Here is a 19,464-nt window from a genome sequence, read left to right as displayed (position 1 = left end):
TCCTTATTTGTCCAATAACTAAATGTAGCTTTAAAAATGATCTTCTTTTTTATTTAGACTTTAGGAGGACATGTGGTGAGCAGGCCTAATTATTCTGACCTAAATCCCATTTTAGCAGCAGGAAATGCTACCATCAATGTGATATCCAAAGGTAAGAGGCCAAGCCCTAAACATTTTATTTTAAAATTATCACTTTCAGTTGTATAGCTCCTTCCATAAATTATGAACTAGGAACCCAAATATATCTAACTTAGGTTCACCAAATATTACAGACTATTTCTCTATTACCTCAGGCGTAAGGATGAAACTGAGATCAATTGTCCTCTTCTCCAGATGTTCTATATCTTGGAGATCAGATAAGTTACTGAATCTGACAATTTTTCTTAACTATTTGGCCACATTTGTGCACAGACCAAATTGTAGTAGCAAAACAATTAAAGAAAAAGTTAAAAAGATGTATCTTTGTGATTATTAAGTTTTACGGCATAGTTGAGTTCAGATCTTCATACAGGTGAAAATTATTCTTACACTTTTCACTTTAAACAAGATCAAGTTTGTGAGGCATATTACTTATTACTTCTCTCATCAGTCAAAGATGACTTGAATTTTGCCAAAGGACAATTATTTAAACTTAAAAACAAATGCATGTTATTCACAGGGCTTTTGATATAAGATACCCTCTCTTTGATTAAAATCAAATTTTTAAAAATATGGCAGATCAAATAAGAGAGTATGGTAAACTGTTTAAGGAAAAAAAGCTATATATCAGGCATCTCACCTCTGCCTTTCATTCCATCTCTAGCTCTTCGGAGAGGTCACTTAACTTTTCTGGTCCTTGGGGCTCAGTTTTCCCATTTGTGAAATACACTGTAACCATTGTACCCATTTCCCATTTGTGAACCTACATTGTACTAGGTTGTTTCCAAACAGCTTTAAAGTTCTTCAAAGCCAAAATTTTGTGAGTGGTGTATACTGGGTGAAAGAACCAGAGAAGACTTGACAGTTTGTCAGATCCAGTCCTGCTCTTCTGCACGCGAGGAACCAGAAGCCCCAGAGATTCCGTGACCTGCCTCCGGAGACCCAACCTGGGAGCTGGAACTAGAATCTTCATCTCTGGTCCCAGCTGTGCTCCCTCTTTCCACCAGATGTGTCACATCTGTCCCTTGCAGTATATTCTCCAATCTGATCAGTTCATCCTAATCAAGGTCATTTTCTCGACAGAAGGAGAACGGCAGATTCCTCTAGATGGCCATTTCCTTGAGAGATCACCTGAAGCCAGACTTAAGTCAGAGGAGATTGTGTTATCTGTGTATATTCCACACTCTACTCAGGTAGGGGCTCCCTGACCCGCTGCCAGCCCCTCGCCCTGAGCAGCTAGCCGCAGGCAGGCTTCCAAGGGAGTAGCAACATCTCCTTTTACAGCCCGCTGCTGCAGGGAGCCCTCTGGGGCTGCTCACAGGAAGGGATACATTCCTGGATGACCATCTGATTTGCTTTCCTATCAGGGCCACCTTATGACCCTGTGGGCCCTGGGTACTTTGCCTTCGTCAGTCCCTTTCTCCATAAAAGATAAAAAATAAATATATGTGACTGAGTCACTGTAAAGATGGGTATAATCCAGGCTGCCTTCAGGGTTATATAGTCATTACTACTATATTCATTTTTTCTTTTGATTTTAAAAGAAATGAAAATGTTTCCATGAGCCTGTCCCTCTGCCTAAAGGATACACCCCCCCCACCACGAAAGGAGAGCCTTTTGTGTGAAGCGTGTTGGGTTTCAGACAAACATGCAACTTAGCCAAGACTGAGTAAAACTATAGTCAGCATCATCTACAGCAAGTTTCTGGCAAACTGAAAGCTGATTTCCTATAAAGAAACTTCCAAGTCAGCCACCACTTATTAATCAAATACTTTAAACAAAATTATTTATTTATTAACTACCTACCACTCTACATGCCAGACACAGTGCTAAACTCAGAAGACTACAAGGATTTAAAAGACTGAGGGTGGGGGTAGGGTATAGCTCAGTGGTCAAGTGCATGCTTAGCATGTGTGAGGTCCTGGGTTCAATCCCCAGTACCACCCTTAAAAAAAATAGATAAATAAACCTAATTACTTCTCCACAAAAAGAATTTTTTAAAGAAGTATTAAAAAAAAAAAAAGATGCACAATCCTGTCCTCAAAGGTCTCCAAATCTAAGACAAAGGGCTTGAGATAGGAAAAACTAATCATCTCAGACAGGAAATGAGTGGACAAAGAGCTTGAGTCATTCTGGTGATGGGGAGAGCCCTGCCCTGGTGCTGTTAAAGGTGAGGGGAGGTAGCTGGGATCAGCATAGATCAGTGCAGAGAAGGAGGTGGTCATTCCAGGGTTTTCATTCAATCATTAAATTTTTTTTAAGTCTACGAAACAGTCAAAGAGTTAATAGTCTCATGGGGATGGGGGCTGGGAGGGGATGGCAGGTTGGAGGCCAGGCAGCAGGGCAGGGTGGCCAGAGCAGCCTGTGAGATAAGTCTGGAGGGAGGTTGGGCTCCATCGCCAAGCATATCTATTGCTCCATCCAAGAGTTTGTTCGAGTTCTAGCCAACAGCCACCTGTGAAGGCTTTAAAGAAGGTAAGATCTTAATGAAAGTGGTATTTTATCACTAGAAAGATAGAGGATAATTGGTTGGAGGATAGACTGAAAGTTGAATGACCGTAATTCAGGCCGGAGAAGGTAAGGAGAAATGGAGAGGAAAGTCCCCACCAACCTGTACAGTAGAACAAATGTGACTGGTGTGTCTCAACACACTGATCTCTATCACCTTTGCTTTCTATATCAAAAATGTTTCATCCTTGACAGGATCCATGGTGGTGGAGTTTAATGTCTCCCCAGCTCCCACCGAGATGCTGGCCACACAAAGAGGCTTTCCGACTTTATGGCTGTAATGTTTCACACCAGTAATGAAATTTAACCTAGAATGACAGATTTAAACCTGGAAAGCACTTTGGAAACCATTTTTCCTGTGATTTTCAAGCTTTCTTTTTTTTAACAGTTAAACTCCTTATTCAAATGAAATTTACATAGAACACCAAACTAAAACAGTGAAAAGTAGAGGTGAGGTAGTTCACTGTGAGAGGCCCTCACCCCTCTCAGCAGCCCCTGAGGCACCATCCGGTCAAATCCAACCTTCTCATTTTAAAGAAAATTCAGACCTGAATAGTTTAAGTCACTTGCCCAAGGCCACACGTGGTGATTCAAAGTCGACAATAGGTAAGCATAGAATGGAGACAGACTGCTTGAATTTCAACACCAGCTGTGTGATTTTGTGCAAGTTACTCAACCTCTCAGTTTCTTTATCAGTAAATTGGAAATGAGTAGAGTTGATGTGAGGATTAAATATTAATACATGCAAAGCCCATAGGCAATAGTCAGAGTCAGCATCACTGTATACTCAGTAACCATACTGATGTGAGACCCCACATCATTCCCAAGATCCTTTTCACTGTGAATAACCATCACAGTTGTTGCTCTCTGTCAGACAGTGGAGATAAGCACTGAATCTTGAGCATTTTTCTGTCTCCAGTGGCACTTTGTGTTGGGACTCCGGATGGCCCAGCGTCAGGAGAATGCCTTCGCCGTTGTCAATGCTGGGATGAGTGTGAAGTTTGAGGATGGCACAGACACAATCAAGGACCTTCAGATGTTCTATGGGAGTGTTGGCCCCACTGTTGTCTCTGCAAGACAGACCTGCCAGCAGCTCATTGGGAGGTACGTCATAGCACATCTCGAATGTGACTCGCAGGCCTCTTCACTTTAATGTTTTAATGAAAATAGCACTTGGAGAAATTTTTTCTGATGATAATGGATAAATTATATATACATATATAAAACTGTGCAGAAAATTTAAGCACTGCAGAAAAGTATAAAGAAAATAAGCCACCCAAAAACCAACCTCCTTCAAGATACAATTCTTTTGTTGCAGTTTCTGTAATGAGATTAATGCATTAATTAATCTAAGGAGATATTCCCAGAACTTGGGGAGCTTGATTTTAGTACTTTTTTTACCCAAGCTATTTGAGGTAAGTCAACATTTCCAGGTCATAAAGTTAAAAAATAATAAAAACTTGAAGTTAAATAATAAAACATTTTTTATTGTTAAATAATAAAAAATTAAAAATAAAACTACCATATGATCCAACAACTTCACTTCTGGGTATTTATCCAGAGAACATTAAAACACTAACTTGGGTTGGGGGTCAGTTATAACTCAGTGGTAGAGTGCGTGCTTAGCATGCACGAGGTCCTGGGATCAATCCCCAGTACCTCTGTTAAAATAAAACAAACAAATAAAATAAATTTCCTCCTCCCCCTCCAAAAATCGTCTACAGCATACTACTCTGAATGCGCCCAACCTGTCTAATCTCGGAGGCTAAGCAGGGTTGGGCCTAGTTAGTACTTGGATGGGAGAAAATTAAAACACTAACTCAAAAGACATAATAAGCAGCCTAGGTTGATTGCAGCATTACTTACCACAGCCAAGATAATGGAAGCAACCCAAGTGTCCATCAATGGATGAATTTATAAAGGAAATATGATAGGATAGATAGATAGACAGATAGATAGATAATGCAATATTATTCAGCCATAATGAAAGAAGGAAATCTTGTCATTTGTGGCAAATTGGATGGACCTTGAGGACATTATGCTAAGTGAAATATGTCAGAAAGGGAAAAACAAATACTATGTGATCTCACTTATATGTGGAATCTAAAACAAAACAAAACAAAAAATGAGCTCAGAGAGAACAGATTGGTGGTTGCATGGCAGGGAGGAGGGCAGGTGGCGTGCAAAATGGGTGAAGGGGATTTAAAAAGTATGAACTTCCAGCTATAAAATAAATGTCATGGGGATGTAATGTGCAGTATGGTGACTACAGTTAATAATACTGCATTGTAAACTTGAAAGTTGCTGAAAGAGTAGATCTTAAAAATTCTCATCACAAGAAAAAATTTGTAACAATGTGCGGTGATGGACGTTAACTAGATTTGCTGTGGTGATCATTTCACATTATACACAAATATCAAATCATTATACACCTAAAACTGATACAATGTTACATATTAATTATATCTCAATTAAAAATTAAACTTTAAAAATAATATTAATAAAGGAGGACTTAGTAAGGAAAATTTGGGAACCACTGCATCAGATTCTAAAGAAAGCTAGTGAAATATTTGAGGATATTTTGTGTAGCCTTCAAAGATGAATACAGATTGTTCTCCATCTTTCCTTGCTCTGTTAGATCAATGTCTGTCTCTGTCTCTTCTGTGAAGTGTTTGCATTCTTTCTTATTAGGCAGTGGGATGACCAAATGCTGAGTGACGCTTGCCGATTGGTGCTGGGTGAGATTTACATCCCACCAGCAGCTGAGGGCGGAATGGTGGAATATAGGCGCACCCTGATCATCAGCTTGCTCTTCAAATTCTACCTTAAAGTGAGGCGAAGACTGAATAAAATGGTAACTGACCTCTCTGGTCTCTGGGAGTCCTGGCATTCTGGGCAAGGGTTGGTGCATGAAGACCCCTCAGCCCAGTTTTGATAATACGTGGAGGGCGTGGGTGTGGGACCCACAGTGTGGTGGTCCCCAGCCTCTACCGGCTTCCTCCTGGCCCTCGTGTTTCTCTCCTTCCCTTGCCGTCCCTGACTCCTGAGCTGAGAAGGGACAGCCTTGCTTTTCCATTTGCCTTATGATTTGTGTGACAAATGCTCATATGCAACACCGAGTTGATCTATAGTAGCGAAAAGCCTTCAGTAAGTAAATTATAATATCTTTTCTATTTTAAAGAAAATTTTCTTATTAATATACTTTAATATTTCAAAAATGTAAGTCAAAAAGGAAGAGAAAGTCATTTGTAATCCCATCACCTATACATAATCATTATTAATATTTTGTTATGTTGCCTTCTAAACCCTTCTTTATGGATGTGTATTTATATATGTGTTTAGTATTGCTTGCTTGTTTCACTTAGTAACATAAATGTCTATCAATGTCATTAAATATTCTTCAGTGACATCTTGACATAATGGTTGCATGGCATGTATATGGATAGTTGTGCCGTAATTTGATCTATTCTTATTTTTGGACATTTAGATTATTTCTAGTTTTCTGCTAACTTTTTTTCTTACCTAACCCTACTTTAAAATGACCTCCACAGCACTGTTTCTCAGAATATGATCCATGACTGTGAGTGCCCCATGATAAACCATGAGCTGACCCCAAAATGGCAGATAAATGACTACACCCACATTTCTTTTATGGCTGAGAGCTTTACTCTGTTAGTTCAGCCAGTCTTTTTTTTTTTAATCATTTTTATCAATATTATTTATTAGTAGTAGTATTATCATATTTTATGATACACTGTTGTATAATCTATTCCTTATTTATAATATAATCAATGTTAATATTTAATAAATATATCTAATATATTATCAGATATAATCTCTTAAATATAATCTTTTAACTTATACATTGTATCTTATCATATATTCCCTTACATATTACATATTCTATTATATATTATCTCATACAGAAGATTTCAAAATACAAAGAAGCAAAAATTTTTAAAATCCCCTGTAAGCCAGTAATTCTATCATAACCACTCGATATTTGGAATACATACTTTTATATTTCTCTTTACTTTTCTTCTTTTACAAGAAAAAGGAATTATACTGTACATACATTTTGTAGCCCATTTTCTTCACTTAACTATATTTCATGAGAATTTTTCAGTGTCAATATATACACTGCTACAGAATCATTTTTAATGACTGCAGCATATTGTGTCTTATGTATGTACCATAATTCATTTATCCATTTCCTTGTTTTTGGATATTTAGGTTAATTCTAGTTTCTCCACTGTCACAAATAACCTATAATTAAACATCTTTGAAGGTTGATTTTTGTCTCCTCTCTCGGTTTCTTCCTTGAAATACATGCCTAGAAGATTGACCTGGATTTGAAAGCACACTTACATATTTTCACCAATTCACCTTGTTGTAAAGTGAAGTCTCTACTTTCTAGAAATAACACTCCTCTGTGTGTACAAATAGATCTACTTATTCTTCAAATAACAGCGACTAGCCTAGGGAACTCAAAGCTCAGGGCTCTTTCCCAGCAGATCTGGTGTCTAATATCTGGAAGAATAAATCGGACAACATATTTTTGCATGTGTTTGTCCAAGCTGGTCACTCAGGTTGTAAAAGTAAACGTGAAATAATCTTCTCTTCAGGATCCCCAGAAGTTTCCAGATATCCCAGAAAAGTTCATGAGTGCTCTAGAAGACTTCCCCATAGAAACACCCCGAGGAATTCAGATGTTCCAGGTCAGTGGGTAGGGTTTTTTGTTTTTTAATCTGTCTATGCATTCAGATGTATGCATGCTGCATATACCTCCCTTCTTTTTGGCAACTATATTTTTATTACTTGTAAAGATAAAGTCAGTTGAAGCCAGCTGATCTTACACATTGTCACCCACGCATGACTTGCTTGGTTTAGCTTCTATGCTTTTACTCGAGGCTACACAAGGAATTAGATTCTAAATCTCCCTTCCCTACTATTTTCAGTTTTGCTGCTTAAAATTTCCTCCTTTTCTTGACCAATGTCTGTACTTTTTAAAAAAACTTAACTCAACATTTACTGCTTCTAGAAAGACTTCCCTGCTTCGTTAGAACCACCATAAATCCCCCAGGAACTTGTGTATTTTTCTTGCACCAAGTTAGTTGTATAAGCTATTCTTTATTGCTATACAAAGCTGATCACATTGTGTTAATGTGTTTGTGTGTATTCTGGTACCTTAACTAGGTTGTAGAATCTCTGAGGGCAGGAAAAATGTCTTCCATTTTGGGGGGTGAGGGGGTAGTTGTAATCAGAATTTATCTTTTACCGTAGTACCCAATGGATATTGATTAACTTTGACTCACAGACATGAATACGCAATTGTCTATATTTTTTCTTGACTTTGGGGTAAGCCAGATATATCAGATCCAATTTTCAGTGCATGAGAATGTCTGGCAGTAAAATAACTTGCTTTATTCATTAACAGTGTGTGGATCCTTACCAACCCCCACAAGATCCAGTCGGTCACCCGATCATGCACCAGTCGGCCATTAAACACACCACAGGGGAGGCTGTGTTTGTTGATGACATGCCCCCTGTCGCCCAAGAACTCTTCCTGGCTGTAGTCACCAGCACCCGAGCTCATGCAAAGATCATGTAAGGAAATTTAAAACATTCCTATATATTACTGGAAAGCATTCACAATTTCATATTCAAATTGAGAGTTTATTATATATTTAAGTCAATTAAGAATAATTTCCTCTTCTGGATGGAAATCAGTCATTTTTAAGCACAGTTATGAAAGAACTTATGGCCAAGTCAGAATGCTTACTAAATACTCGGCCCTTTTCAACATAGAATACTGTCCATGACTTAGTTATGAGGCCCACTGTAGTTTTTCCCAGTGTTTGAGGAATCATTTATATTAGCCTGAACTTACCCCTGAAACTTTAATGTGGACTCTCAAATTTTCCCTCCTAGGGCAATTGATGCTTCAGAAGCCCTGGCAGTTCCAGGTGTTGTTGATGTGATCACAGCGGAGGACGTTCCAGGAGATAATAACCATCACGGAGAGGTCTTCTATGCACAGGATGAGGTGTGTGATTAGTATATGGCTTACTATTCAAATGCTCTGCTGGAAATGCTGAAAGATTACTGGTTATGATTGTAATATCCATGGATTCGGTTCACATCACAAGACCTGCAGGGAACCAGTGACTCCACCTCAGCAATTCTCAGATTCTCCCTTGAATTGTGGAAGCTTTTGAGATTCTGTTAAAGGTCATAAACCCTCTCAGGGAAGGCATCTAAAAATTCATGAACATTATAGAAGCAATACAGAGCAGAGGACTTTGAAAGTATCAACAGAATTTCAGGGTGACTGGATTACTATGTGTGATATGGGAATGTGAGGAATGCAGCTGAAGACAATCACAGGCCAGATAATTAAATTCCACTTCCAACTTCCATACCCTCTAAATCCTACTCAAGCCCCCCCTGTTCAAGGTTTATTCTCATAGGTTGAAAAACACAACATGTGACTTTTCTGCAGGTAATCTGCGTGGGTCAGATTGTCTGCACGGTGGCTGCTGATACCTACGCTCATGCAAGAGAGGCTGCTAAAAAGGTGAAGATCACGTATGAAGATCTGGAACCAAGGATTATCACGATAGAGGTACACAGGCCACTTCGTGTCTTCTAGAATGGCTAGGGCGGTGTAAATTTGACAGAATTCAACCCATGGAGTCACAAAGCAGTATAATTTGGGTTCTGTCTATAACGTGTTCAGAGTTATCTATAGTTTCAGAGAAAAGCCTCCAGCAATGCACCTTGAGACATAATACTGAGAATTTTCTTGTCTGGAGCCCCTTCCTTCCTGTGTCCACTTCTCTTCTCATGGCGTCTTGCCACGGCGTGGCCACAGAATACAGATTAGCAGCACCAGGGCAATGTCCAATGGCCTCACATCCAAAACTAGTCAGGGGGATTATCTAGTGTAGTGTGAAACTCAAAACAGTTGTAACATTTACTGAATTACAACTTGAGTCCTCTGTCTCCAGTGCCTGCTTCCTGCTTAAACACAAGCCCTGGAGATAGATACTCTGGCTCACAGTCTGACTCAGTCATTTAATGGGCTCTTGACAGCAATGAAAGCTTTGGCCAGTTGCTTAAACTTCTCATACGTCAGTTTCCTCATCTGTAAAATGGGTAATATGAAAGTTTCTACACCAAAAGGTCACTGCAAGGTTTAAATGAAATAATTCAAATGCTTAGAACAGCACTTGGGACATGGAATGCATTCAATAAATATTAGCTGTTATTTTGTTTCAGTTGTTATTAATGAGGTCAAGAACATATTCACAGTGCTTTATAACCCAAGTACCTAGTGAAGCACTAAACTAAACCCATAGTAGGTGCTCAGTAAATGTGTGTGATGGAGGGATAGATGGATAAATGTGTGCATACACAATATAAAACCCAGCCAAGTAGGGTGAAGCCTTCAGCATCCTCTTTGATCTTTCTCCGATCTTTCCAACATCTACCAAGTTCAAATCTTTCCCGGTTATCCTTTGAATGCCCCTTAAGCCTGTCTCCTTTCCATTCTCACTTGCACTCCCATTTCACCCTCCAGCCCACTCCTTACCTCCTATTATCAGACTTACTGCAATAACCACTTAGAGAGGTTCTTGTACTCTATTTCAGTCCATCCACCCACCACATTAACTTTCTAAGCCATGAAGTTTGTCAGATCACTTCTCTTATACAAGAGCGTCACCTCAGGTAAGGCTCCTAGTGTGGAACTCAAGCTCTTTCTTAGTCCAACCTCAGTCCACCTTTCAAGCTCATCCAACTGCTTCTTGATAAAAAACCTCCACCTACCCAGCCTGGCTTTTTTCTCATTTTGTCCCCTCAGCTTGGTTTCAACCTCAAATTATTGCTTTATGAAGCGCCCTTGACTTTAAATGATTCTCCCCCTCTTCTCTAACTGTCCTAATTCCATTCAGGTAAGCACCGAACTTAGGTCACCTACACAAAGTCATCCCTGAGCATTCCTGGCCCCACCGACCTCCTCCTTCTTGGCCTCTCTTTACTCTGATGTCTGCCCCCCACCACCACAAAGTTGGCATCTTAAGACCACACTGCCTCAGGCACTCACTCAGCAGTCTAAAGAGTGGGACCATATTTTTATACATCCTTGTCTGTCCTTCAGCTCTTCCTCAGAGCCCTGAACAAAACGAAGGACTCACCAGTGCCTATAATCCATTTGAACCCAATTCCTGCTGACTCTCCTCACTGCCCTGATTGTCTTGGTGTGTGAAGATACGGTAGAGTAGGAGCTTCGGATTTTGATGGGAAATGAATGACTTATTAGAATGTTTCTTAAAAAAACACTTTTTTTGTTTTGGTTTGTTTTTTCCCCTACAGCAAGCCCTAAAGCACAATTCATTTCTTACTGTTGAGAAAAAAATTGAGCAAGGAAATGTAGAGCAAGCCTTTAAGTATGTTGACCAAATCATTGAAGGTAAGTGGTCTCGGGCCTCTGAAGTTCAAGACTAAATTCAGTCATCTGGTTTGAGAAATACTAACACTAAAGCAGAGCTTCTCAACCCTAGTGTGACTTTTAAATCACAATTTTAAATGCACAAATAATAAGTTTATAGCTGGATGAAATGTATGTATCATATATATCAATCTGTGTAAATAATACCCACATCAAGATAGAGAATATTTCCAGCACCCCCAAAAGCTTCCTTGTGCCCCTCTCAGTCAGTGACCCGCCCCAAGGTCTTACTCTCACCTTTACCACTATAGATTAATTTTACCTGTTTTGAACGTCATATAAATGGAATCTCACAGTGTGATTTCTCTTGTGCTTCTTCTTGCATTCCGTATGGAAGATATGTCCATGTTGTTGCATAGGTCCATAGTTCTTTTTCATTGCTCAGGAGTATTCCATTGTATAAATATTCCATAATTTATTTATCCATTTTACCTTTGATGACCGTTTGAATTGCTTTCAGCTTGGGGCTATTATGAATAGTTTCTGTAAACACTATTATTATTATACATGTCTTTTGGTATGGAATATACTCTGGAGTAGAATTGCCAAATAATAATGTTTTAATATTAAACTTTTTTATTTTATTTTTATTTTTTTATTTTATTTTTATTTATTATTATTATTATATTATTTTATTTTATTTTATTTTTATTTTTATTTTAACCTTTAATTATTAACCTTTAGTTAATGCCAAACTTTTTTTTTACTTTCCAATTTTACTCCTAATAATAATTGTGAAATTTCCATTGTTCTTTCATTCTCGTCAGTCTTTTTAGTTTTATCTACTCTAATGGGTGTATTAGTAGTATCATTGTGGGATTTAATTGAATTTCTTTGATGCCTAATAGTATTGAACAGTTTTCATGTGTATATTGGTCATTTTTATATCCTCTTCGGTGAGATGTTTGTTCAAGTCTTTTGCTTGTTTTTAGTTAATTCAAGTGATAATTATATATTATTGATTTTAATATAATTAATGTAATAACCCATCAATTTGCTTACTGATTTATAGGAATTTTTTTATGTTTTTGATATGAGTTCTTCGCTGGTTATGGGCAATGCAAGTATCTTCTCCCAGTCTGTGGATTGCATTTTCACTGTCTTCATGGCTCCTTTTCATGAACAAAAGTTCTTAATTTTAATAAATTCCAGTTTATCAGTCTTTTTTATGGTTAGTGCTTTTGTGCCATGAAGAAATTTTTGCTTATCCAAATGTCATGAAGATATTTTCCTGTGACTTCTCCTGGAAGCTTGATAAAATGTTTTAGCTTTGACATTTAGGTCTATGATCCATCTCAAATCAATTTTTCCTTATGGAGTGAGATGGGGGCCAAGCTTCAATTTTTTTTTCAAGTTGATATTCAGTTCACTAGCACCATCTATTGAAGACTAGTCCTTTTCCTTACAGAATTGCAGTGCAGCTTTTATCGTTTTCCAGGTTTCTATGACTGTGTTATTCTATATCTGAACTCTGCTACACACCACTCATCTGTTTATCTGTCTTTGTGCTAATACCACACAGTCTTACTTGCTGTAACTTTATAATATGCCTTGAAACCTGATGGTATAAGATCCTTTTGCTCCTTCTTCTTCAATATGACCTCAGCTATTAGGCTCTTTGCATTTATGTATATATACATTTATCATTAGTTCCATCAATTTCCACTAATAATAATTTTCTGAAATTTTGACTGGAGCTACATTGAAACAGCATCAATTTGAGAGGATTAAAATCTTGACAATATTAAGTTCCAATCCGTGAACATGATACACTCTGTCTTTTATTTACATTTCCTTTCATTTCTCTCAGTAACTTTGTAGTTTTTACCATAGAGATCTTGCACACCCTTCTTCATATTTATTTCCAGTATTTGATGGTTTTTAATGCTACTGTAAATGATATCTTTTACTTAATTTTCTACTTATTTGTGTCTAATGCATTAAACACAGTTGGCTTTTGTATACTGATCTTATAGCCAGGAACTTTGCTAAATTCACTTACTATTTTAATAGTCTTATAGATTCTCTTGAATTTTCTGCATATATAATCATATCATGACAGTTTTATTTATCTTTTCCAATCTTAATACTGTATTTGTTTGTTTGTTGTTTTGAATTACTGCACTAGATAAGACTTAGCCAGTAAGATATATTTTTTTTAATACCAATACCCAGATCCCTCAGATCCCACCTCAAACCAATGAAATCAGAACCCTGGAATATCAGGTCAGAGCATTAGTATTTTTTAAAAGTTCCCCAGGTAGGTGATGCTCATGTGTGGCCAGGGTTGAGAGACTACTAAGAGAATAACTATTGGTCTTAGGTAAAAGGAAATAGTAATTTTCACAAAATCTATTACCTACTTCTAAATAACTGGAATGGCAAGTGCTGTAAGCTTTTATCTTTTACTAAAGGAGATGCCTTTAGAGCACTTGTTTCCCAACATCATTCAGTTTAATCAGAAAATGCAGACTGACTCCCAATTATAAAAATAATTCTCTACCTCTGAGGAGTAGTTAAATACAACCAAGAAAGCCAGGAAAGCTGCTCAGAGGTTTGACAGTATCTACTCTTGTGCCAAAAATGTATTACTTCATAATAGATTTTATAGAAGAAACTAAATGAGTTTTGCAAAGACTACAAATTTGGGTGAAAGGTTACTTAGTCATAATAATAATATCAGGTAACATTTATCAGGTACTTACTGTGCCAAACACTATGCTAAGCATTTTACATGCATTATATTATTTAATCCTGACAATAACCTCAATAAATGAGTATTATTATTATTGTTATGCCTATTTTAAGCTACTAAGTATTACTGCTCACTATTTAATATGCAAGCGGAACACTTCTAAGAAGGAACATATCAGTAGTTCCATTTCACAGATGAGGAAACTGAGGCTTAGAAAAGTTAAATAATTGGCTGAGGTCTCACATCCAGTTAGCAGTGGAACCAGGACTGGATCCTAGGACTGGCTGACCTGTAGGCCCTTGCTCCTAACTATATTGGTATATTTTCCTTTAATTTTTATTCTCATTGAGGGTAACAGAGTGACAAGTTGCTACCTCTTTGTCATTCAGGATTTTGGCCATTTTGGGAGTCAAAATCTGGGGACAAATGGGACATTTGAAATACAAAGGGTATTTGGAATTTGGGCCGAAATGACTAAGAGTTACAGAGAATGTAGTGTCTTACAATAGTTAAGAGCATGGATCCTGGGGTCAGATTGCCTGAGTTTGGATCCCAGCTCTGCTATTTATTGGCTATGTGGCCTTGGGAAGCTTACTTAACCTTTCCATGTCTCAGTTTCCTCGTAATACCTGCCTCACAGGATTGGAATGGGGATTGAATAAATTACCTGTAAAGTTCTTGGCCTTAGAACAATACCTGGCATATGTGAAAGCTATTTATTTATTAAATAAATTTGGGTTTAGATTAAATTCAGTATATACATGCTGAAAGCAAACTTTTTTTTGGAGGGGGTAGTATTTTTTGCATGACTCACACTCTGTTATCCCAAGAAATAACTTTAAGAAATCCTTTGTCTCCTGACACAACAATTCACTTATTTTAACAGCACAGGAGTCTTTTGGTTAAAGTAAAACTACCACCTTCCAAATGTTTAAACAAGGGCCAAATGCCTCTCTTGGTACAGCCTACAAAATAATAAGGATATACTGAACAGAACAAAAATCTCTGCTAAGCCAATAAGAGTAGGCTGGTATTAGGGCTGGGAACAATCTCAGCTCTGCCATTTTAAACCCTCGTGTGCTTTAGCAAGCTACTTCTCTCTGTGACTCGGTAATTCTGACATCACCTAAATGGGGTACATAGTATTATTACCCCCCATTTTACAGATGAGGAATCAAGGGTTTAATAACCTGGCCAAACTCACTGAGCAAAGAGATGACAAAGCCAGGATATGTGGCCAGGTTCGTCTGTGTGCCCAAGTCCAGCACATCACAGATCTCAGCACCCACTGGACAGATAAGGAAACTGAGGCTGGGAGAGGGGAGTGAATCACCCAGGGTCATACAGTGGTGAGGCCCAGTGACGATTAATGAGAAAAAGTGTTTTAACCAAATCATATAAAGTCCAGCTCTCCATAAGCTGAAGTAACTTGCTCTTGATAAACTAAACACCATCGCAAGCCCCCAGGTTGGGACTTTCCAGTAAACACTGTCCTGTGTTTATGCTTTACAGGTGAGGTCCACATGGAAGGACAGGAACATTTTTACATGGAAACGCAGACTATCCTGGCTATACCTAAAGAAGAAGATAAAGAAATTGTGTTACACCTTGGAACACAGTTTCCAACCCATGTGCAGGTAACAGGATATTTTTGGATAATGAGACTCCAGAGGCCCTTACAACCAGGCCTTCCACTCTAGGGGCCTTTTGATTCCTCCTACTCCCACACCTGGAACTCCCTGCACACTTGACATTGGCTGAAGCCCAGAATGAAGGAAATGGGGCAAATATTTCCCTAAAAGGGCAGACCTTTCAAAGAGATCTGAAAATTTTGTTACCTTCCAAAATAGAAGGCCAAGTTCATCTTTCCCTCGTAACAATTGATAATGTAAATCTTCATCTCAGGGAGATCAAAGCCTTAGTGTTACAACCACAGTTCCTTTTGTGGTTCATCTACATTGCTTCTCTGTATGAAAGTTTTCAGGTATTGGTGGTGCCCATGTAAAGTGATTGCCTTTCCAAGCCATTTGCAGCTCAACATGGTAGTATGTGAATTCCAGCCCTGTTCCACTGGTTGAGCTATAAGGCATTGTCACACGCAGGAAAGTAAGGAAAATCCTCGACATTCCCCTCTTCTGAAATGTGGAGTTGTAGGTCCTCGGATAGTGGCAGGCACAGGAGGAGGAGGTCTGGGAGGAGGGGTAATGACAAGTCTCACTGAAGGGAAAAACTCGGGGCTTCCTGGTGGAGCACAGTGAGGTGGTACCCCAAGATCGGGAAGGGCAGCTAGCCTCAGTGGGAGGAGGAAGCTCCCAGCTGCCATTCAAGGCAAAATGAAAGACTGAGGGACTGATGCTGAGCTGAGGTTGGCTGTGACCTCCACAGTTGTAAATTTTGAAGTGGAAGGAGGAAGAGTGAGGAGATATGGACTCTGCCCCTAAGCAGATACATGATCTCCCACAAGTCGCTGGACATCAATATCTTTTTTCTGTAAACTGAAGAAGTTGTTAAAGATCACCTCTGAGGTCTCTTTTGACCAACAGCCAAGGAATAATGTGTGTCCCAAGGTCACCCTGTTATCTCCCCTCAGCACCTCCTAAGCTAGTCAGTCACGGCAGCAGTGACCCTTTCCCCGGGGTGACGGGGGCACTGGGTACTCACAGCCCATAGCCCACAGCCCAGAACCGGGGGCAGTATCCAAAGCAGGCCCAGTAAAGAATTTGAACAGACGTTTCTCCAAAGAATGTCTATGAATGACTGATAAGCACAGGACAAGATGCTAAGATGCTAAGTGTCATTAGTCACCAGGGGGAAGCAAGTGAAAACCACCACAATACCACCTCACTAGGACGGCCAACTCAAAGGACGAACAGTGACAAGCCAGGCTGTGGAGACATGAGGACATTCACACCTCGCTAGTACCCATGAAAAATATCACAGCCACTTTGGAAAACAGCTTGGCAGTTTCTCAGGATGTTAAAGATAGAGTGATCATTATAACCCAGCAATTTCACCCCCAGGTATCTACCCAAGAAAAACGAAAATAAATGTCCACACAAAAACTCCCATACAGGTGTTTATAGCAGCATTATTCACAATAGCCGAGTGGAAACAACACAGGTATCCATCAACTAATTAATGGATTAAAAGAGCTGGTATATCTACGCAATGAAATATTGTTCAGCCACAAAAAGGAATAGAGCACTGATATGTGCTACGACGTGGACAAACGGTGAAACACAATGCTCACTGAAAGAAGCCAGTCATGAAAGACCCAATATTGCATTATTCCACTTATGTAACAGGTTGAGAACAGGCAAACCTATTAAGACAGAAAGCAGATTAGTAGTTGCCTCATGCTAGAGGGTTGGGGGATTTAAGATTGGGGGAGATTAGGAGTGACTGCTTAATAGATACAAGGTTTCTTTGAGGATGCTTAAAATATTCTAAAATCAGATTATGATGATGGTTGCACAGTTCTGTAAATGTTGTATTTGTTCAGTTACTGAATTTCTTTTACTAGGCAGAGGGGAAGTACATGAGTAAGGAAATAAACTATCAAACTGAACTTCTGTGGCTTTGGGGACTTACCTCTTGCAGGAATTTGTGGCTGCAGCACTAAACATTCCGAGGAGTAGAATTGGGTGTCACATGAAAAGAACTGGAGGAGCATTTGGGGGAAAAGTGACCAAGCCCTGCTCTGCTAGGAGCTGTCAGTGCTGTGGCCGCCATCAAGTAAGAAAAAGTCACAGTGCCTGCAGGGCAGATACTACCCACGTCCCCCTAGTCTTGGATCCCGGCTCTCATCCCGTTGGTCAGCCCTTTATTTCCAAAGGGTGTGGTTAGCATGTGGGTGAAATAACACTGGACCTGGAGCCAGAGAGCCTGTGTTCAAGCATTGCTCTGCCCACTCACTCACAAGGTCACCTTGGGCAAGACGCCTTAGTTTCTTCAGTTATAAAGTGGTGAAAGTAAGAGCTACCTGCTTCCCAAGATTGCTGTGTGAAATAAATGTAGCTACTGTAAATTTTGACTCATTGCATGCATAACTATGTACTACTTTTTCATGAGCTGCATTGATTTCACTCTTTAAAATGTTTATGTTTTAAATCACTAAGATAAATCAAGCTGAAGTTGGCTGAGTGGAGGGAGGGTCCAAACCACAACCTTACAAGGGACATATTTTGTCATGAAATAAACCAGGGTCTGTTGCTGCCTGGGAATGTTCTCTTAGCCCCTGCATCATCTGGATGGAATAACCAGACCCAGGAATAGCCATGACTTTTGTGAATGAACTTTGTAACTACCAAAGTTCACTAAGCATATTCAGGACAAACTTAGCTTAACCCAGGCTCCCGCTACGAAAAGAAAGACTGTGAATGTTTTCACTCATTGGCACTTGCCAACAGTAGAAAAAATGGTCTAGTAAGTACAGATGTGCAGGCCCTGGGAGCATTCCTTCAGAAGTCAGAGGAGTCTCCACTGGACACTTCATGAAAGAAGAGTCTGAGTGTGGAGGAGCGACAGCTTGCTTGACAAAGCATTGGTTCTCAACCCTTTCAGCCTCTAAGTCCCTCTTATAACAAATATTTTAATTCCCCTTTCACTATCCCAATGCAAGATTCATAATATAATCTACTTACATACATAATTTTAAAATCATCATACAATGTTTTAATGTAATATAAAATAGAAATAAAAGGAAAGTAACATAACCATATAATGTATCATTTCAATATCTAAATTCTCAGATATGACTAAAGCAGAATGATTATAGTAATAAGGGCTTTTTTTTTTCCACATTTTAATGCCCCCACAAACTTCCAAAATGTTGTTTAAGGTATGTTATTACCACTACTGAAAACCACTAAACTAGATTATTTTAAGCCCCCTTCCCCTGTCTCAGAGTACCTACAACTTTCTGAAGCATCCAGCATACTAAGAGAGTCGTTTCCTGTAGGACCGGCCGCCCAATACGGTTTATTCTGGAACGTGGTGATGACATGTTGATAACTGCGGGCCGCCACCCACTTCTCGGAAAATACAAAGTGAGTAAAAGCAAAAACTTCAAGAAACTGCTTAAAACATTGTCCAGTGATAACCAACCAATAGTACTAAATACTATTAGTACATATAATAGGACAATTACTGAATTCCGTACCACTTGAAAGGGATATTTGGGTGCTGGGTAAAACTAACCAGAACGTTGTTTTGGGATAATGGTCTACTTGAGCACCATCCTCAGTGTTCCTCTGGTGACTGTCACATCAAGGCATGTGCATGAGCAAGGAATGGATTGGCAAACTGTGATCAGGTGTTTGTGTACAGCACGGGCTGCTTGTAGAGGACTATTGAGGAGATGGTCTTACCTATTGTATCACTTTGCAGGTTGGGTTCATGAACAATGGTGTGATCAAAGCTGCTGATGTTGAATATTATATCAACGGTGGATGCACTCCTGATGAGTCTGAGTTGGTAAATAAGACCTATGCCTTTCCCATAGGTTACCAGTTGACCTGTATGTGTCACACTTTATTTGCATGCACATTTGGCATACAAATTAAATTCTGTGAAGGGTTCAAGTTAGAGATAAAATTTGGATAAGTGGTTT

General features: G+C 39.0%; 1 protein-coding gene across 1 annotated transcript in view; it reads left to right on the top strand.

Moving 5' to 3' along the window:
- Positions 1–19,464, top strand: part of LOC102511253 (aldehyde oxidase 4) — a 59,294-nt gene that overhangs the window by 22,167 nt on the left and 17,663 nt on the right. Inside the window, 14 exon segments of the mRNA XM_032480093.1 lie at positions 58–151; positions 1,222–1,331; positions 3,566–3,750; positions 5,338–5,500; positions 7,272–7,364; positions 8,084–8,253; positions 8,578–8,692; positions 9,149–9,271; positions 11,023–11,119; positions 15,366–15,490; positions 17,454–17,546; positions 17,548–17,588; positions 18,814–18,901; positions 19,242–19,328. Coding sequence (XP_032335984.1) covers positions 58–151; positions 1,222–1,331; positions 3,566–3,750; positions 5,338–5,500; positions 7,272–7,364; positions 8,084–8,253; positions 8,578–8,692; positions 9,149–9,271; positions 11,023–11,119; positions 15,366–15,490; positions 17,454–17,546; positions 17,548–17,588; positions 18,814–18,901; positions 19,242–19,328 — 1,584 coding nt within the window.

Source organism: Camelus ferus, chromosome 5 (assembly GCF_009834535.1).
Source record: "Camelus ferus isolate YT-003-E chromosome 5, BCGSAC_Cfer_1.0, whole genome shotgun sequence".
NCBI classification, from domain to species: Eukaryota; Metazoa; Chordata; class Mammalia; order Artiodactyla; family Camelidae; genus Camelus; species Camelus ferus.
The sequence above is the reverse complement of the archived record's forward strand: the minus strand, read 5'-3'. Positions and strand labels throughout refer to the sequence as shown.